At 42.7% G+C, this 14,315-nt stretch overlaps 1 protein-coding gene across 1 annotated transcript in view; it reads right to left on the bottom strand.

Moving 5' to 3' along the window:
- Window positions 1-323: 323 nt before the first annotated feature.
- LOC311026768 (uncharacterized protein) overlaps window positions 324-14,315 on the bottom strand; it is a 20,089-nt gene continuing 6,097 nt past the window's right edge. The window contains exons 5-10 of the mRNA XM_084030466.1: window positions 12,689-13,367; window positions 5,942-6,051; window positions 4,670-4,795; window positions 3,988-4,094; window positions 3,480-3,661; window positions 324-935 (exon numbers count right to left, since the gene is read on the bottom strand). Coding sequence (XP_083886592.1) covers window positions 771-935; window positions 3,480-3,661; window positions 3,988-4,094; window positions 4,670-4,795; window positions 5,942-6,051; window positions 12,689-13,367 — 1,369 coding nt within the window. The 3' untranslated portion in view covers window positions 324-770. The remainder of the gene's footprint in view (window positions 936-3,479; window positions 3,662-3,987; window positions 4,095-4,669; window positions 4,796-5,941; window positions 6,052-12,688; window positions 13,368-14,315) is intronic.

The following is a 14,315-nucleotide window of genomic DNA, read 5'->3' as shown; positions in this document are numbered from 1 at the left end:
TGATACTTCCAAAATAAAGGCACGTAGGAAAAGAAGCTCGTAAATGTTACAATTTTAAAAAAAAACAGATTTGTGCATGCAAGCGAAGCTTTATTGGAAGCCGTAGACGCCCCCTCGTCGGCGAAATCTTAACGAGCATCTTAAACTTCTGCAAAATCAATCAAATCTTTCAGAAGAGCGAGTGGATTTCAAGTATGAGCTCGAGGAAACAAAACAGTAAATGACAATCAAAGAGGAATCTGCAAACCCAGCGAGAAAAAAAAACAATTAGCAGGCAAACATCAATCACAGATGAATCAAGGTATCTCCCCCCTCCTCCCCCCTCCTCCCCCTGAGGGAGCCAAAGCTTCATAATAAACACCGGAGTCAGACGAGACGTTCTGTGGGCTTTAGGAATAAATAAAGTCAACGACCCTGACATCAGCAGCTAGTAAAAAGGTTTGGCCGTGCGTATGAAAGTACGTATGAAAGAGAGCTTTGTGTTATGAGGCATAAATACAGACATAACGGGACACAATCACGTTTCCAGTCAAAAGTGTCAGAAGTTTCACGGCAGCTCGAAAAACATTTTGAAACCTGTGAATGAAGTGCAAAGCGTTTTGATTTATGGTGTCTGTTTCTGTAATTGCAGCAGCTGTGAGGCAGCAGGCCTGCAGACATCGGCAACATCTGACACGTTTACTGTGTTCCTGCTCCCTGAAGAAGGGACAGTGTGGTGAAAAGAGATGCTTTTTTTTTTTTTTTTTTAAACTCATTTTCTCTCGTCTGAGCTACTTGGCCAGTCTCCTCGCCACGTCTTTGTAGGCGATCTCGATCTCGAGGTCGGCGGCGCAGGTGTTGGTGAATTCGTCACGCGTGTAGGCGTTCCTCAGATACCGCCACACCCCCGACATGTCGGAGGGGATGTCGTAGTTACGATACTTCTTAGCCACGACCTGGGAGAGAGAAAGCAGAGCTGTATAGAACTAGTACTTTATTAGAACTACAACCAGTGAAGAAGTGCAGCTAGTAACACGTTAAACGCATCCATTCTCTTCTGTTGAACAAGCGTTACTGTCATGTTAACGTTTAGACACATTAAAGCTGCATGCTTCAAACCTGATGATGTAAATGTGTCTTAAAGTCATACGTATTCCTCTCTTCATTAGAGAAGCTGCAGGTCTAAAGAATGCACTTTAATTACACCAGTTACTGTCCTGTAGATTGGTTCAATCAGAGTGTGATTTTCTGTATAAAACCAAGACTGGTTTTAAAGGTAACAGTGAAATCTGACAACATAAATACGAACTTTACCCAAATAACTATATTTTGTATTTGTTCTATGTATTTATTCAGGCTGAATGAGGATACAGTGTCTGTCAAAAACACAAACAAATAGGCTTTACAGAAATGCTTCTTTCTAAAGAATATTCTTTATGTATGAGATTATTCTGAAAATATGGAATTTATATATATATATACAGTATAAAGCTAAATTATTTTGGGGGGGAGAACAATTGAGGGTAGGTCCAGCCCCCCAAAATAGGCTTACAAATGTCACTGGTGTGACGTGTGAAGACCAAACTTGATTTATTCCGTCAGACAATTAAAAAAAAAGAAGAAAAAACACCCTCGGCGATGGGGGGGGGGTCTTATAAACTGTACCGTCGGTTTATGTGTGGCACATTCCAGGAGGTATTTTGAGAAGCGTTTTTTTAATTTTTTTTTTGTGTGCCCTGCTTTCCTTCAGCCTGCCTCATTTACTGCTTTTTCACTTCATAAATGTGGAGTAAATGACTTTCAACACCCCCCTGGGTGGCTTAGCTCCAGCTATAACGCGGTGAACAGAAAAGGTGGTGGTGTGAGTCGCTCCACCTGATTCAAATTAACTTTGCACATGAGAGTCTGTAACGCCAGTGTAGCTGCTCTGCGATGATAACGCACTGACATCTGCATGCCATCTAATTTTAAGCAAAAACAAACTCTACGTAGCCCTGAACACACAATACAGCTGCCCGGGGCTGATGGGAAATGTAGTTGAGCTGTTAATGTGGTTAAAGGCCTGCAGGTGGCGGTAAAGTCATGTCTAATGTCATGTCATGTTAATACATTCAATAGGTGTTAATATATTTCACTTATTTTTTTTTACTTTTTTTTTTTTTTAATTGGGGGACTTGTTGTTTTTACATTTAAATTTTTTTTTAATAAAATAATATTATGTGATGTAATTATGTCGAGAAGTATTTAATTTCTCAGATTATTCCTTTATTTATCACCGTTTCTCTTTATTTACCCCCTTTCGCCACAGACCTGTCAATCAAAGTGATTTTTTACGTCTATGTCGATTCTTATTAGTTCGTCAGACAATGCTGGCTTCTGATTGGACGAAGGGACACAAGTCACGCCCCCTTTCAGACGCAGGTTTTGTGTTGCGAGCCAAAGCGGCGAGCCGGCGATAGGAAGTGGAGGAAAATTAGTTAAACTATAAAAGTAGTGGTCGTTAAACTTTTATCAACACGGATTAAAGTTTCCGGCGGACCTACACGTCACGTGAAAGAGGTTATTACGGAGTTTTAACTACTTCCGCGGCAGCGTCTTGGGTGAGTTCACGTAGCTAAGCTAGCGCAGCTAACTGCTAGCCGAGCTAACGAGGTGTGGTAGAGAGCGCAAGTTTAGCACTTTTATTTGATGCTAAAAACATTCTTTACTGTTGTACTTTGGTTGTGTTTGTCCAAAATCTAATGTTAAGTGTCTTAAGGTTAAAAAAATCACTATATAACTCCTATGAATTATAATTATTAATTTTACATAATTTACATTTGAAGCATGTCTACTTGTGTTAATGTGTAAAAGTGTACAAAAAACCCACAAATAATGTGCTGTCACTCAGTTTATGATTTAAAGGACACGTTAATGTTTAAACGTTTAAATTAATTATTTTCATGGTTAAAAAAAGAATTGCAATGTATTTTAGTTCATGTAAATAGAGCTAAAACATCAACTGTCAAACAGTTGTATTTGCACTGAACTTTAATTTTGTGTGGATTTTATGCAAGATTTCATTATAAGTCAGAAGTATCCTGTGGCTCCATTGTTTCATTGTGCCTTTAATTAATCATCCTGAAGTCTCGGGTCCTTTTTTCTCAGTATTCTGTGAGCCCCAATTAGTTAGTAGAAGAGTTAGAATTTTATTTTAAAATAGCTACAAACACAAAGATGTGAAAGATAATATAAATCAAACACTTCCCTCAGTGGTTTAAAGCAAAGCATTTAGGAAGATTTATTAGCAGGAATGTATTCAGTATTAATGGTATGTTTTATTTAGTGTGTAATCACTTGAAAATATCATTTTTTTGTGACATTAGAATGAGGAGGGTGAAGTTTCACTTGGTTGCAATCTGCAACCCTGCTCTCGATGCAGCCGAATCCAATACAGTGCGCCTGTTTAAATGTATATTATTGGTACCGTAATGATTCTATATTTACGCTGCCTTCTGTACCTTGACGATGTGCAGTTTGGGCAGCAGGTTGCAGTCTGCGAGGGTGAGCTCGTCGCCGTCCAGGAAGCCTCGGCTGGAGCCCTTCTCCTCCTCCATGCTGTCTGCGTCGATCTCATCTGGCAAGGTGCTGTTCAGGTAGTCGTCCAGCTTCTTCACGGCTTTGGTCAAACCTTTCTCTAGGACTACACACACACACACACACAGACACACACACACACACACACATGAGGCATGGGTAAAACTGCTGCAAGGTGTCACTAGGTGGCAGCACAGCAGAATACAGGAGTGGAAGCCTGAAATCCTGGACTCTGCTACGACCTAGTGGAGGGATATAATAATAACGGCTGTCACACGCACGCACACACACACACACACACACACACACACACACACACACACACACACACACACACACACACACACACACACATATATATTCTCTCTCTGCTGTGTGAGTGAGTTATGTGTGCGTCTGCGAGCGTAAAAAGGCACTAAATGAGCAGCCCACCGGCGTTGGCCTCCGGTCTGGTGTTCTTGATGTAGGCTGAGAACTTGGCGAAGATGTCGTTTCCAGCTGTGTTGGACTCTCTCTGCTTGGCGGCCAGTTTGGGATACCTGAGCAGACGGTGGGACAAGAGAGGCAGGAGACGCCGTTCAGAGACGCGAAGGCAGACCCGAAACATCTGGATGGCATTAACACCTGGAACGACTGGAGCTCAGAGCATGTTACACACTCGCACCGGAGTTGGCCGGCCGCCCCTCCAGCTCTCTGTCTCTCACACACTAAGGTCCATTTATAATGCAAAAAACTTTACAGGCAGTAAAAGAGAGATTTAGTTGATCTGACGTTTTTCTCTGCAACTGCTCGTACACTGGATTTTTTTTTTCTTTTTCTTCTTGGGAACGACAATAACAAAAAACAATAAACCTGTCTTTTCTAAAATTACACATAAGCTGGGACTCAATAAAGCACATATAGGTATAAATAGTCAAACGATTTACAACAGCCATAAACAACAAACAGCTATATCAGTTAGCATCAGTCCTCATCAGAAACAGCATATATTTGCTTTTTTATTGGACTTTTAACGTTTCCTGGCCTTTCCACAGTGTTGCTGAGGTGAAATAAATCTAGGTTGTGTGATAGTGTAAACTACATGCTGTTAAAAAAAGCTTCCCGCTGATTTTACTTTGGAGGACAGAGCGTTTCCTCCAGGAACTCCTCGATCTTGTTGATATCGGTCTTGACCTCGCCGTTGAAGGTCAGGAACGGAGGGTGCGTCCCCGGAGCCAGGTTGTGCAGATCCGCCGGCTTCCTGCGGTTTGAGACACGGAGACAGCAGCGTGTTATGAGTGTTTGATGCAACGGGAGACGTTTCCTAAGTATCCTTCGTGTCCTACGTATCCTTCGTGTCCTACGTATCCTTTGTGTCCTAAGTATCCTACGTGTCCTAAGTATCCTACGTATCCTTCGTGTCCTAAGTATCCTTCGTGTCCTATGTATCCTTCATGTCCTATGTATCCTTCGTGTCCTAAGTATCCTTCATGTCCTATGTATCCTTCATGTCCTATGTATCCTTCATGTCCTAAGTATCCTTCGTGTCCTAAGTATCCTTCGTGTCCTATGTATCCTTCATGTCCTATGTATCCTTCGTGTCCTAAGTATCCTTCGTGTCCTATGTATCCTTCATGTCCTATGTATCCTTCGTGTCCTAAGTATCCTTCATGTCCTATGTATCCTTCATGTCCTAAGTATCCTTCGTGTCCTAAGTATCCTTCGTGTCCTATGTATCCTTCATGTCCTATGTATCCTTCGTGTCCTAAGTATCCTTCATGTCCTATGTATCCTTCATGTCCTATGTATCCTTCGTGTCCTAAGTATCCTTCATGTCCTATGTATCCTTCATGTCCTATGTATCCTTCATGTCCTATGTATCCTTCGTGTCCTAAGTATCCTACGTGTCCTAAGTATCCTTCGTGTCCTATGTATCCTTCATGTCCTATGTATCCTTCATGTCCTATGTATCCTTCGTGTCCTAAGTATCCTTCGTGTCCTGTGTATCCTTTGTGTCCTAAGTATCCTACGTGTCCTACGTATCCTTCGTGTCCTACGTATACTTCGTATCCTACATATCCTTCGTATCCTACTATCCTGCGTATTCTACGTGTCCTACGTATCCTACATATCCTTTGTGTCCTACATGTCCTACATATCCTTCGTATCCTTCCTATCCTACGTATCCTTCGTGTCCTACGTATCCTTCCTATCCCACGTATCCTTCCTATCCTACGTTTCCTTCGTGTCCTACGTATCCTATGTATCCCACGTATCCTTCCTATCCCACGTATCCTTCCTATCCTACGTTTCCTTCGTGTCCTTCCTATCCTTCCTATCCTATGTATCCCACGTATCCTTTCTATCCTTCGTGTCCTTCGTGTCCTACTATCTTACGTATCCTCACCGTTTGAGGTCGACGGTGGTGACGTTGAACACGACTCCTTTGAGCCAGAGGATCATGAAGAGGCGCTGAGAGAAGGGACAGTTGCCGATGCTTTCTCCGTCGTTGCCGGCCTGCTCACACGAAAACAAGGAGACGGAAAACAACGACGACACGATGAAATACAAATCCAGTTAAATTGACACGTTTGTGAAACCGATCAACAGAAAAACACCAATGATTTGATGGTTCTAAGTGTTGTTTTGCCAAAAGGACTTGAGAAAAAAATATATAATAATCATCTTAGTAATCCATATGTAAGGCCTTATGAAATCAGTTTTCTTTTTCCAGATTCTAGTTTATTCAATTTCATTTTTCTAAAATCTGTGTTACAATTTTAGAGCTTTTTTTTTTTTTTCTCCATCAAATAGTGTCTAATCATGTGGTGGATGACTCAAAATTAAGACATTTTCCTAAAGAATCATTCTAGTAGTCATTCAGAAGCCATACATGTGCATAAATATGTAATTGTAATCATTTATGGAGGAGTCACAAATATACCAGACACTTTTTAATAATCTCCAGGGCTCTATGATTTCCTGCGATTCACCAATGAAAATGGAATCAATTGTAAAACTTGTCCAAATCTGGACACAATTTTATATTTATGTATTATTATAATATTTATCATTCTAACATTATCACACCGATATATATATAGTAATTCCCCCCAGCTGCTTTCTGGGAAAATCTTCGTTCACCTTACTACTAAGAATATATTCATATTGGATTTAGCTTCCTGTTGTCTTTGACTCTTATTTGACCAGTAACGTTCAGGGAAAACACGACACGCGAAAACGTCACCTTTAAACCCCCGATAGGAAGGACGGAAGCAGACCAAAAGTTATTACTCCACGTGTACTTCAATGGTGTATTTGCCGGCGTGCATTGTAGTACTCGACTTGGTCTCATGACGACTACTTGAAGGTTTTCGATCAGCATTCGTACTCGTCTCACATGAAGAAGACCCTAAACTACTCACTTAACTTTCTCATGGTGTACTTATACATGCACACATATACAGTATAAATGGCAGTAAAGGAGGTGAATGAAGAGGAACTTCTCTTGGTGCTTTTATGGGAATGTGGATCTTTCAGGTCTACTTGCGTGGTGCTGATGGGACTCCGGTCTTGACTCAGTCTCGACACACTGGTCTTGATGAGGACTACGACATTTTAGCCAAAACCAAAAAGAAAAGCAAATATTTGATATAAGTAATGCTGACAGGATTAACACTCCCTTCAGCGGTCGAATCACTTCCTCTGCGTCCTCCACTCGGTGCAGACTGAGATCGTGTGTCGGCATGTCAGCGGTGACACCTGACCCCCTGCCCAGCTGAATTATACATAGCACCTGGTTCACCGGCCGAGGGGGCACAGCGTGCAGGGTAGACCTGCAGACCTGCAGTCACAAAGGAGTCCACAACACGCAGCAGCATTAGGGCAACGACCTCGAGGTCAGCGGAGGTTTGCCAGCGAAGGGACTTTCTCTCATTTACTCCACAATTCAGTATTTAAACCACTTTTATGTGCTGTTATTTCTAATATATGTGATACACAAATAACATGCGGTGGTTTTCTTGGATGCAGCACCAGCGGATGACTTCACTGATCAACATGTTGCCATTCAGCTGCACAGTCGACGCTGCTCCTCGCAAACACCAGAAAACAACACCGAGCCGTCGCTCTGAAAGTCGCTGAGCCGACGTTATGGACGCCAGCCATTGATGCCCGCCGCGGTCAGGCAGCATGTGACGCCTCTGTCCCGGGCATTGTTGTGGCTCGGCACGGCGGTAACACAATACACGGCCGGCTGATAATAGCCAATCAACATCTAGAACACGGAGGACAAAAGCTGTCACACACAGCCGGGCCGATGAGTGGAAGTAGAGGGGGGGCTGGAGGCACTCCATATGATCCATCCAGGATTATTTTATATATATATATATATATATATATATATATATACACATGCTCATTGTACTATGATGGGTTTTGCTGTTCTTGTTTGTCTCAACACATGATTTAAATTAAATTTACTGCTAATATTTTTATGTGTTTTTAACGCTGTAATATTTCAGCTCGCCTGTTCCAATGCACTTCTCTTTTTTTTTTCTTTTTTCTTTTTTTCCAACACAAAGATGAGCTGTGCCGGCTCAGACTAATCATCCGACTAAATTATATGTTGCCGTTTCCCTTCCAGTAAGCAATTTTCTTTTCTGCAGCACTTTATGAAAGCTGCCGACACACTTTATTCTTTTTTCATTCAGTTAAACATAATTGTGCAATTTGCACGCTAAGTACCGTGCTTTAGAGCCCTTTCTGAAGCATGCCGCAGCTCGGCTCTACAGCATCGCAAAAATCTGATTTTAATTTTTATTACAGATAACTGACACCAGTGAAGTTTTTCAGCTACTTTGATGAATAACGTCGGGAAAATGTGCTGCTGTTTCACGGGGCCTTTAATGTCTGTAGAAGAGGAGAAGCATCATTACCGAGTGTTATAAAGCTGCACGATTTCAGAGAAAGAGAGAAGATTAAGAAAAGGCAGAATTGTTGCAGCAGAGGACGAGATCTCGTTAATTAAGCCTCAAAAATGCATTAAAGGCTGGTGCAACAAGTTGCATCTTCTTTCACTGGACTGAAATATCATGACATGCAATTAACATGTCACCTAAATTGATAATAAACAGCTTCCTCAGTGTAGTTGATCTGTATTTGTGTGCACGTATGAAAACATCGACAGCTGGATTATTAGTTTTTCGACATAATTTCACTTGAAACTCTCATTTTCCTTTTGCACACATGAGGAAACACTTTGTTTCATTTGTTAATTAATTCAGGAGTTCACAGAAATGGGCTTGACCGTGTGGTTGTTTCATGAAGAATATATTGATATGATTGATTTATATGAGGAATAGATTTTAAAATGTGTACTTTTTGTTCAGGCCTGAGATCTTTAAATGAGGTCACATCTCCGACGGCATCGCGAGAGGAGGAAAAAAATCATATCTGGGCTGCAGCTGCTCTGGAAACCACAAGGTTCACCTCACACAGGTGAGTTTCATGAAGAACGACATTCATCTTCCTTTTCTAGAAATGGGAGCTTTAACGCACTGAAACCTCTGGTGTCCTCGGAGGTGGATCGGCTGAACCTCCGATCCGGATCATTTGGGTGGATGCATCCGGGCGGGCGACATCAGCAACCACCTGCTTCCTTCCACCTCACCTGCCTCCTCAGGTACATTACACTCACACCTCCCACAGGAGCAACACTGCTGTAGCTACGATGGCACTGTGATCGTGTTTGGACCAGATGCTCGATTGACTGATTCAATGTGGAGTAACATGGAGGAAAACCGGCTTCACTATCACTGTCACTGTCACGAGGATCCTGGGTCACCAGCGTGCCACCGTAACTCTACCTTCTGCTATTGAGTTACACAAGCTTTCCACAACACACACACACACACACACACACACACACCCCGCCTCTTATCTTCACATCCAAGCGTAACTGTAGAAAACACCATCATGTCTCCGTCTTACCTTGACGAAAAGCTCGATGTCGGGGTCTCTGTCTTGGCCGTTAGTGGACATGATTCCTGCTTCTGGCTCTCACCTTGATTCTACTTATTTTATTTTTTTTAAGTCCTTTGCTTATCCTTGGAGGTCTACATCCTCCAGGGGGAAAAAGGTGGAAGGAAAAAAAACCGCTTCAATGAGAATTCCCTCTCTCCGCTGACAGTGATCCCTGACACCTTCAGGAGCCGGTCCCTGATTCAGGATCTCGTTGGTGTCCCGTCCAGCTGGCGGGTCGCTCTGATTTTAGACACAGATGGAGAGCAGAGCGAGCTCTCACTGACACAAAGTGGAAAACAGGTGTCGGTGTATAACCAGGGGGTGGAGCTCCATCCCTCTCTTCCCTCCACTGCAACCAAACTCCCCTCCAACACACACACACACACACACACACCACCTCTATCACCTCTCCTAAACCGGCCACCTCACTATTTCTCTCCTCTGGGGTCAGATCAGGTTGACCTCTTCAGCCACATCACTATCAAAAACTTATTTTTGGGTCATCCTTAATATAAAAAAAGGGGACATTTGTGTCACTTTTCTCCAGTTTTTGAGTGTGTGAGCAGCAGCATTTATATTTAATGTCTTTTCACATTTGGCAGAATGAGGCAGGTTATATTTGATCACCAGCAGGAGACCTGGAGAGGATTCCTCTGTGAATTATTGATGCCTGGCTTTGGTTTTCGAAGGCGAGAATTGGCGTTCGTTTACAGAAAGTGGGGCCTATGTAGGGCAGCAAAAAAATAAATTAACAATCAGGAGAACATTTAGCGGCGCTGACGCTTTGCTTTTACCCCAGAATAGAACCTGTGGATTTGAAATTCAGGGGAATAAGATATAGAAAGAGAAAGGCTTCAGTGTTTTCTATTTATAGAGCAGCCCCCTCTCCTGGCTGACACGCCAACATGCAGCACAAACCAAAGAAGTTCATTATCAGGGTGTGTGAGGGGAAATGTTCAGTTATACCAAGCTGTCTTTTATAAATGTAGATCTCGTTCACTGACACATTTGGCATTAATAAATAGAAAACCTTATTCCATATATGTATACATATCTATGTAGAGGCACACAGCTGAGAGGACCGTTAATCTAGATCAATTTAAGGGTTAATTAGCCAGGTTTAGAGGTGCTTCAGCTGGATTTAAATACCTTTTTTGGACAGTACCAGCAGGCTAGTGGTTTCCCTCTGTTTCCAGTCTTTATGCTAAGCTAACTGGCTGCTGGCTGTACTGTTATGTTTCCAAGCGTTATTCCCCAAAATGTCTTAACTCTTCCTTATTATTTTTTAAGGATGATTATTTCCTTGATGATCTGCAATCAGTAACGGATTAGAAGAAACGACCTTGGCTGTGTTTTTTTGTGCCCTTGAGACAAAAGGAAGCTCAATCACTGACTTGTTGAGGTAATCATTCACCCGAACATCAAACAGTAACGGACACGTTTGTGGAGGAGAGCGTTGGAAGTCAAAGGACATATTAGTTTTGTGTTAATTGTGAGATGAACAAACTGATATATGCGTAGGATTCTGTTAAACCAGCTGGTGACGGAGCTTGTTATTATACTATATAAGAATATAAAGAAGCAGATTAATTAGCTAACCTCATCTGTGGTGGATTTCTCACAGACAAAACGGGAGGAGCCGAGCAGGCTGGTTTTATAGCAGCGCTCTGCCCGGTTTATGGCGTTGTGATTAAACTGTTGGGGAATGCACCCACGGGAGGGTGGGGGGAGGGAGTATGGTGTCGCTATGGCGACCTCTGCTCCCTGTTTATCATAATTAGACACCTAGACAGAAATAACATCTCTGATCCTCAGTCAGGGTTTGTTATTATCAAGAAAATGGGTGAAAATATGAGAATATGGAGACTTTTAAGACTTTATTAACTCCGATTTGAGTAATTAATTTGTTTGCAACTCATGTTGGGTGCATCTTACTGGATTTTTTAAAGAGTTGTACCCAAATTTACGACCGCTGAAGCCCCCGACCCCCCCACCACCACCGACACTCAATCTCTGTTGCCCAATCAGCAAAGTGACCCCTGCATGTGCTGATAGGAGCCTCCACCTGACACAGCAGCTCTTAAGCACACACACACACACACACACAGAGGGGGGGTTGTTCAGGACCTGGTTTCTATGGCCGCGCACTAAACTGGTTAATGATTACATCATGCTGCCTGCAGATTAACGTCACTGACTTCTGATAGCAAAATCACTGCTGCACACATTTCTCCCTGAAGGAAACCTTGTTTTTCTGAATATACTTATATTTAAAACTACATTTTAGACGGTAAATTTGCTTCAAAATGTAGTTTATTCAACTTGAATTCAACTGTAATTACAGTATGTTTCCCTTCCACTTAATATGACCTGCAGGTATAATCCACAAAGTCAGATTCTTTGACCGAGAAGCTTTTACATCCCAAATTAAAGATATTCACGTTTGGCTCTTTGCCCTGAAACGTATCCGTCACCGCTTCCGATGATTTTATGATTATCGTATCGTTAAGTAACCTCGGAGGCTAATGTGGCAATTAGTCATCAATTAAGGTTCAGACTCGGCCAAGAAATGTAACATTGGGTGTAAACGGGGAGTAATAAAGATATGATCCAGCAGATATATGCAATACAATAATCCATTTTTATGTCCCACCAAAATGCAGCTGGTTGACGCTCCTATTTGAATACAGAGGGAGATATTATGTTTTCCCTACACTTAAGTCATAATCATTAATTAATCACACCAAATATAATCAACAAATCAATTATGATAAGACTTTATTGATCCTGGGGTGTAAAGTAACAAGCTACCAGCAGCATATAAAGTCATTATCATGGGCTTCACCTTTTACCAGCTGCATCATGAATACAACGTTATACACCGTATATATAATTCTTACTTTGGGTACTTTTGAGTATATTTTTTAGGCAAATGCTTCCTTTATTTCTGCATGGAGCCCTGGTGATTTTTGAATCTTATTCAAGATTATCAGATAGCTTTTCACTAAAAGGATGACATTTTCATATCGTCCCATGCCTTAAACAAGCTCCTTAAATGTGTGTGAGGCCTCGAGGCGAGCCGGACCCAGACCCGGGTCCAGCTAGACCAGGGTCTCAGGACTTGACTCACCTTGACGAACAGAGAGATGTCCGGCTGGTCGGGATCCACCGGGGTGCCGTCGCTCTCACACACGTCCTCCAGAGTCTTCAGGCTGAAGTCCACTGACTCCTCCGGGGAGCTGTCGGTGCCGGGGAGGGTGTAGGACGTCACCATCTCCTCCTCCTCCTCCTCCTCTGGGACCCTCGGCGGGTCGTCGCACGGGTCTCCGGGGGAGGAAGAGGAGGATGCTGAGGAGGCCGAGGAGCGCCTGGATCCGCCATGCGCCTCCGGCTCCACATTCACCTCCGGCTCCACGTTCACCTCCTTCACCTCGGGCTCTACCTTCACCTCCTTCACCTCCACCTCTGGCTCCACGTTCACCTCCTTCACCTCCTCTGCTTTGGCCTCTTCCTCGTCGCTAGAGGAGGAGGACGAGGAGCTGCTCCGCTTGTCCCCGTCCCCGGTGTCCATGTAGCCGTGCTCCTGCTCCTGCTCCTCGCCGGACTTCTCTCCGTCGCTGCACTCTTGATGCGCGCCTCCCTCGTCCACTTTGTCACACATGTTGTCCATGTTTTGTTCTGGTTTCTGTGTGTTTTTAGCTTTAAAGGAGGAGGAGGAGAGCTGGAGTGGTGGTGACAGTCCGCCTGCCTCTGACTGACTGAAGGGCCTCCGGGGGAGGGGAGAACCCAGCGATACGTCCCAGAGAGACCTTTGATCCGGCAAGTTAACAGGTGATTCATGCAAAAGCCTTCAAGGACACGCTGGCTGCTTTAGGTGCAGCTCCGACACAAGGTCGTTACAAGTTACTTCAAGTTGGAGGAACTTCATATTGTTATGAATATACTCATATTTTTAAAAGAATTAGACCAAAGCATGAGCTTTGTTTGGTTTGTTGGCATTTCTATTTTACTATTACTAACATTTCTAAAGGAACTGTACCCAAATTAGGGGGGAAAGGTCTGAATTGGGGGAGGGGTTATGTACTTTTTTTTCAGATGGAATATTCTAAAAATTTGAGTCTGATATGTTTAAAATATTTATCCAGTGTCATTAATAACCGTTTACTTAGAATATCTTTTATTTAACAAGCAGCTGCCAGGTGTGTTCAGCATTTTGTTTAATAATGAATAATTCCACCTCTAATGTGCGTATTATCATTCTATTAAATAAAAGGTTAAAACTGAGATGTTTTGCCTGGTTTTAAATCATTAATATTGTAATACATTTTTGCCAATTCAGTTATTTATAAATGTATTTTTTTAGGGAAGTGTGGGTTTAATTTTTCTTCCTCATTGGGAAAGTCCAACTTCAATGCTGAGGATTGCCTTGTGTTTTAGAAAAGGAAAGGTTCAGCTCCGCTCTCAGCACAAGTAATTATCGTACAGCCCCCGAGTGCTAACGACTTGTGATCTTTTATTTATGCCAGATAATGACCTCATTCACATGGAGTTTTGTCAGCCTTCAGAATCGACTCTCTCAAACCGCTTGGCCTCTTTTCTAGTCGGCATCGGAGGAAAGTGACGACAAAATTCCCTGTATTCTGACGTATTAAACATGTACACACACACACACACACACACACATGGAGACAATAACATACAAACTGCTCAGTTTCACGTTAGTCCCTTTTTATTTCAGAAGACTCTTTAAATGCATC

The sequence above is a fragment of the Eutrigla gurnardus genome (assembly GCF_963514095.1).
Source record: "Eutrigla gurnardus genome assembly, chromosome: 16".
NCBI classification, from domain to species: domain Eukaryota; kingdom Metazoa; phylum Chordata; class Actinopteri; order Perciformes; family Triglidae; genus Eutrigla; species Eutrigla gurnardus.
Note: the sequence above shows the minus strand (reverse complement) of the source record. Positions and strands in the feature narration are given on the sequence as shown.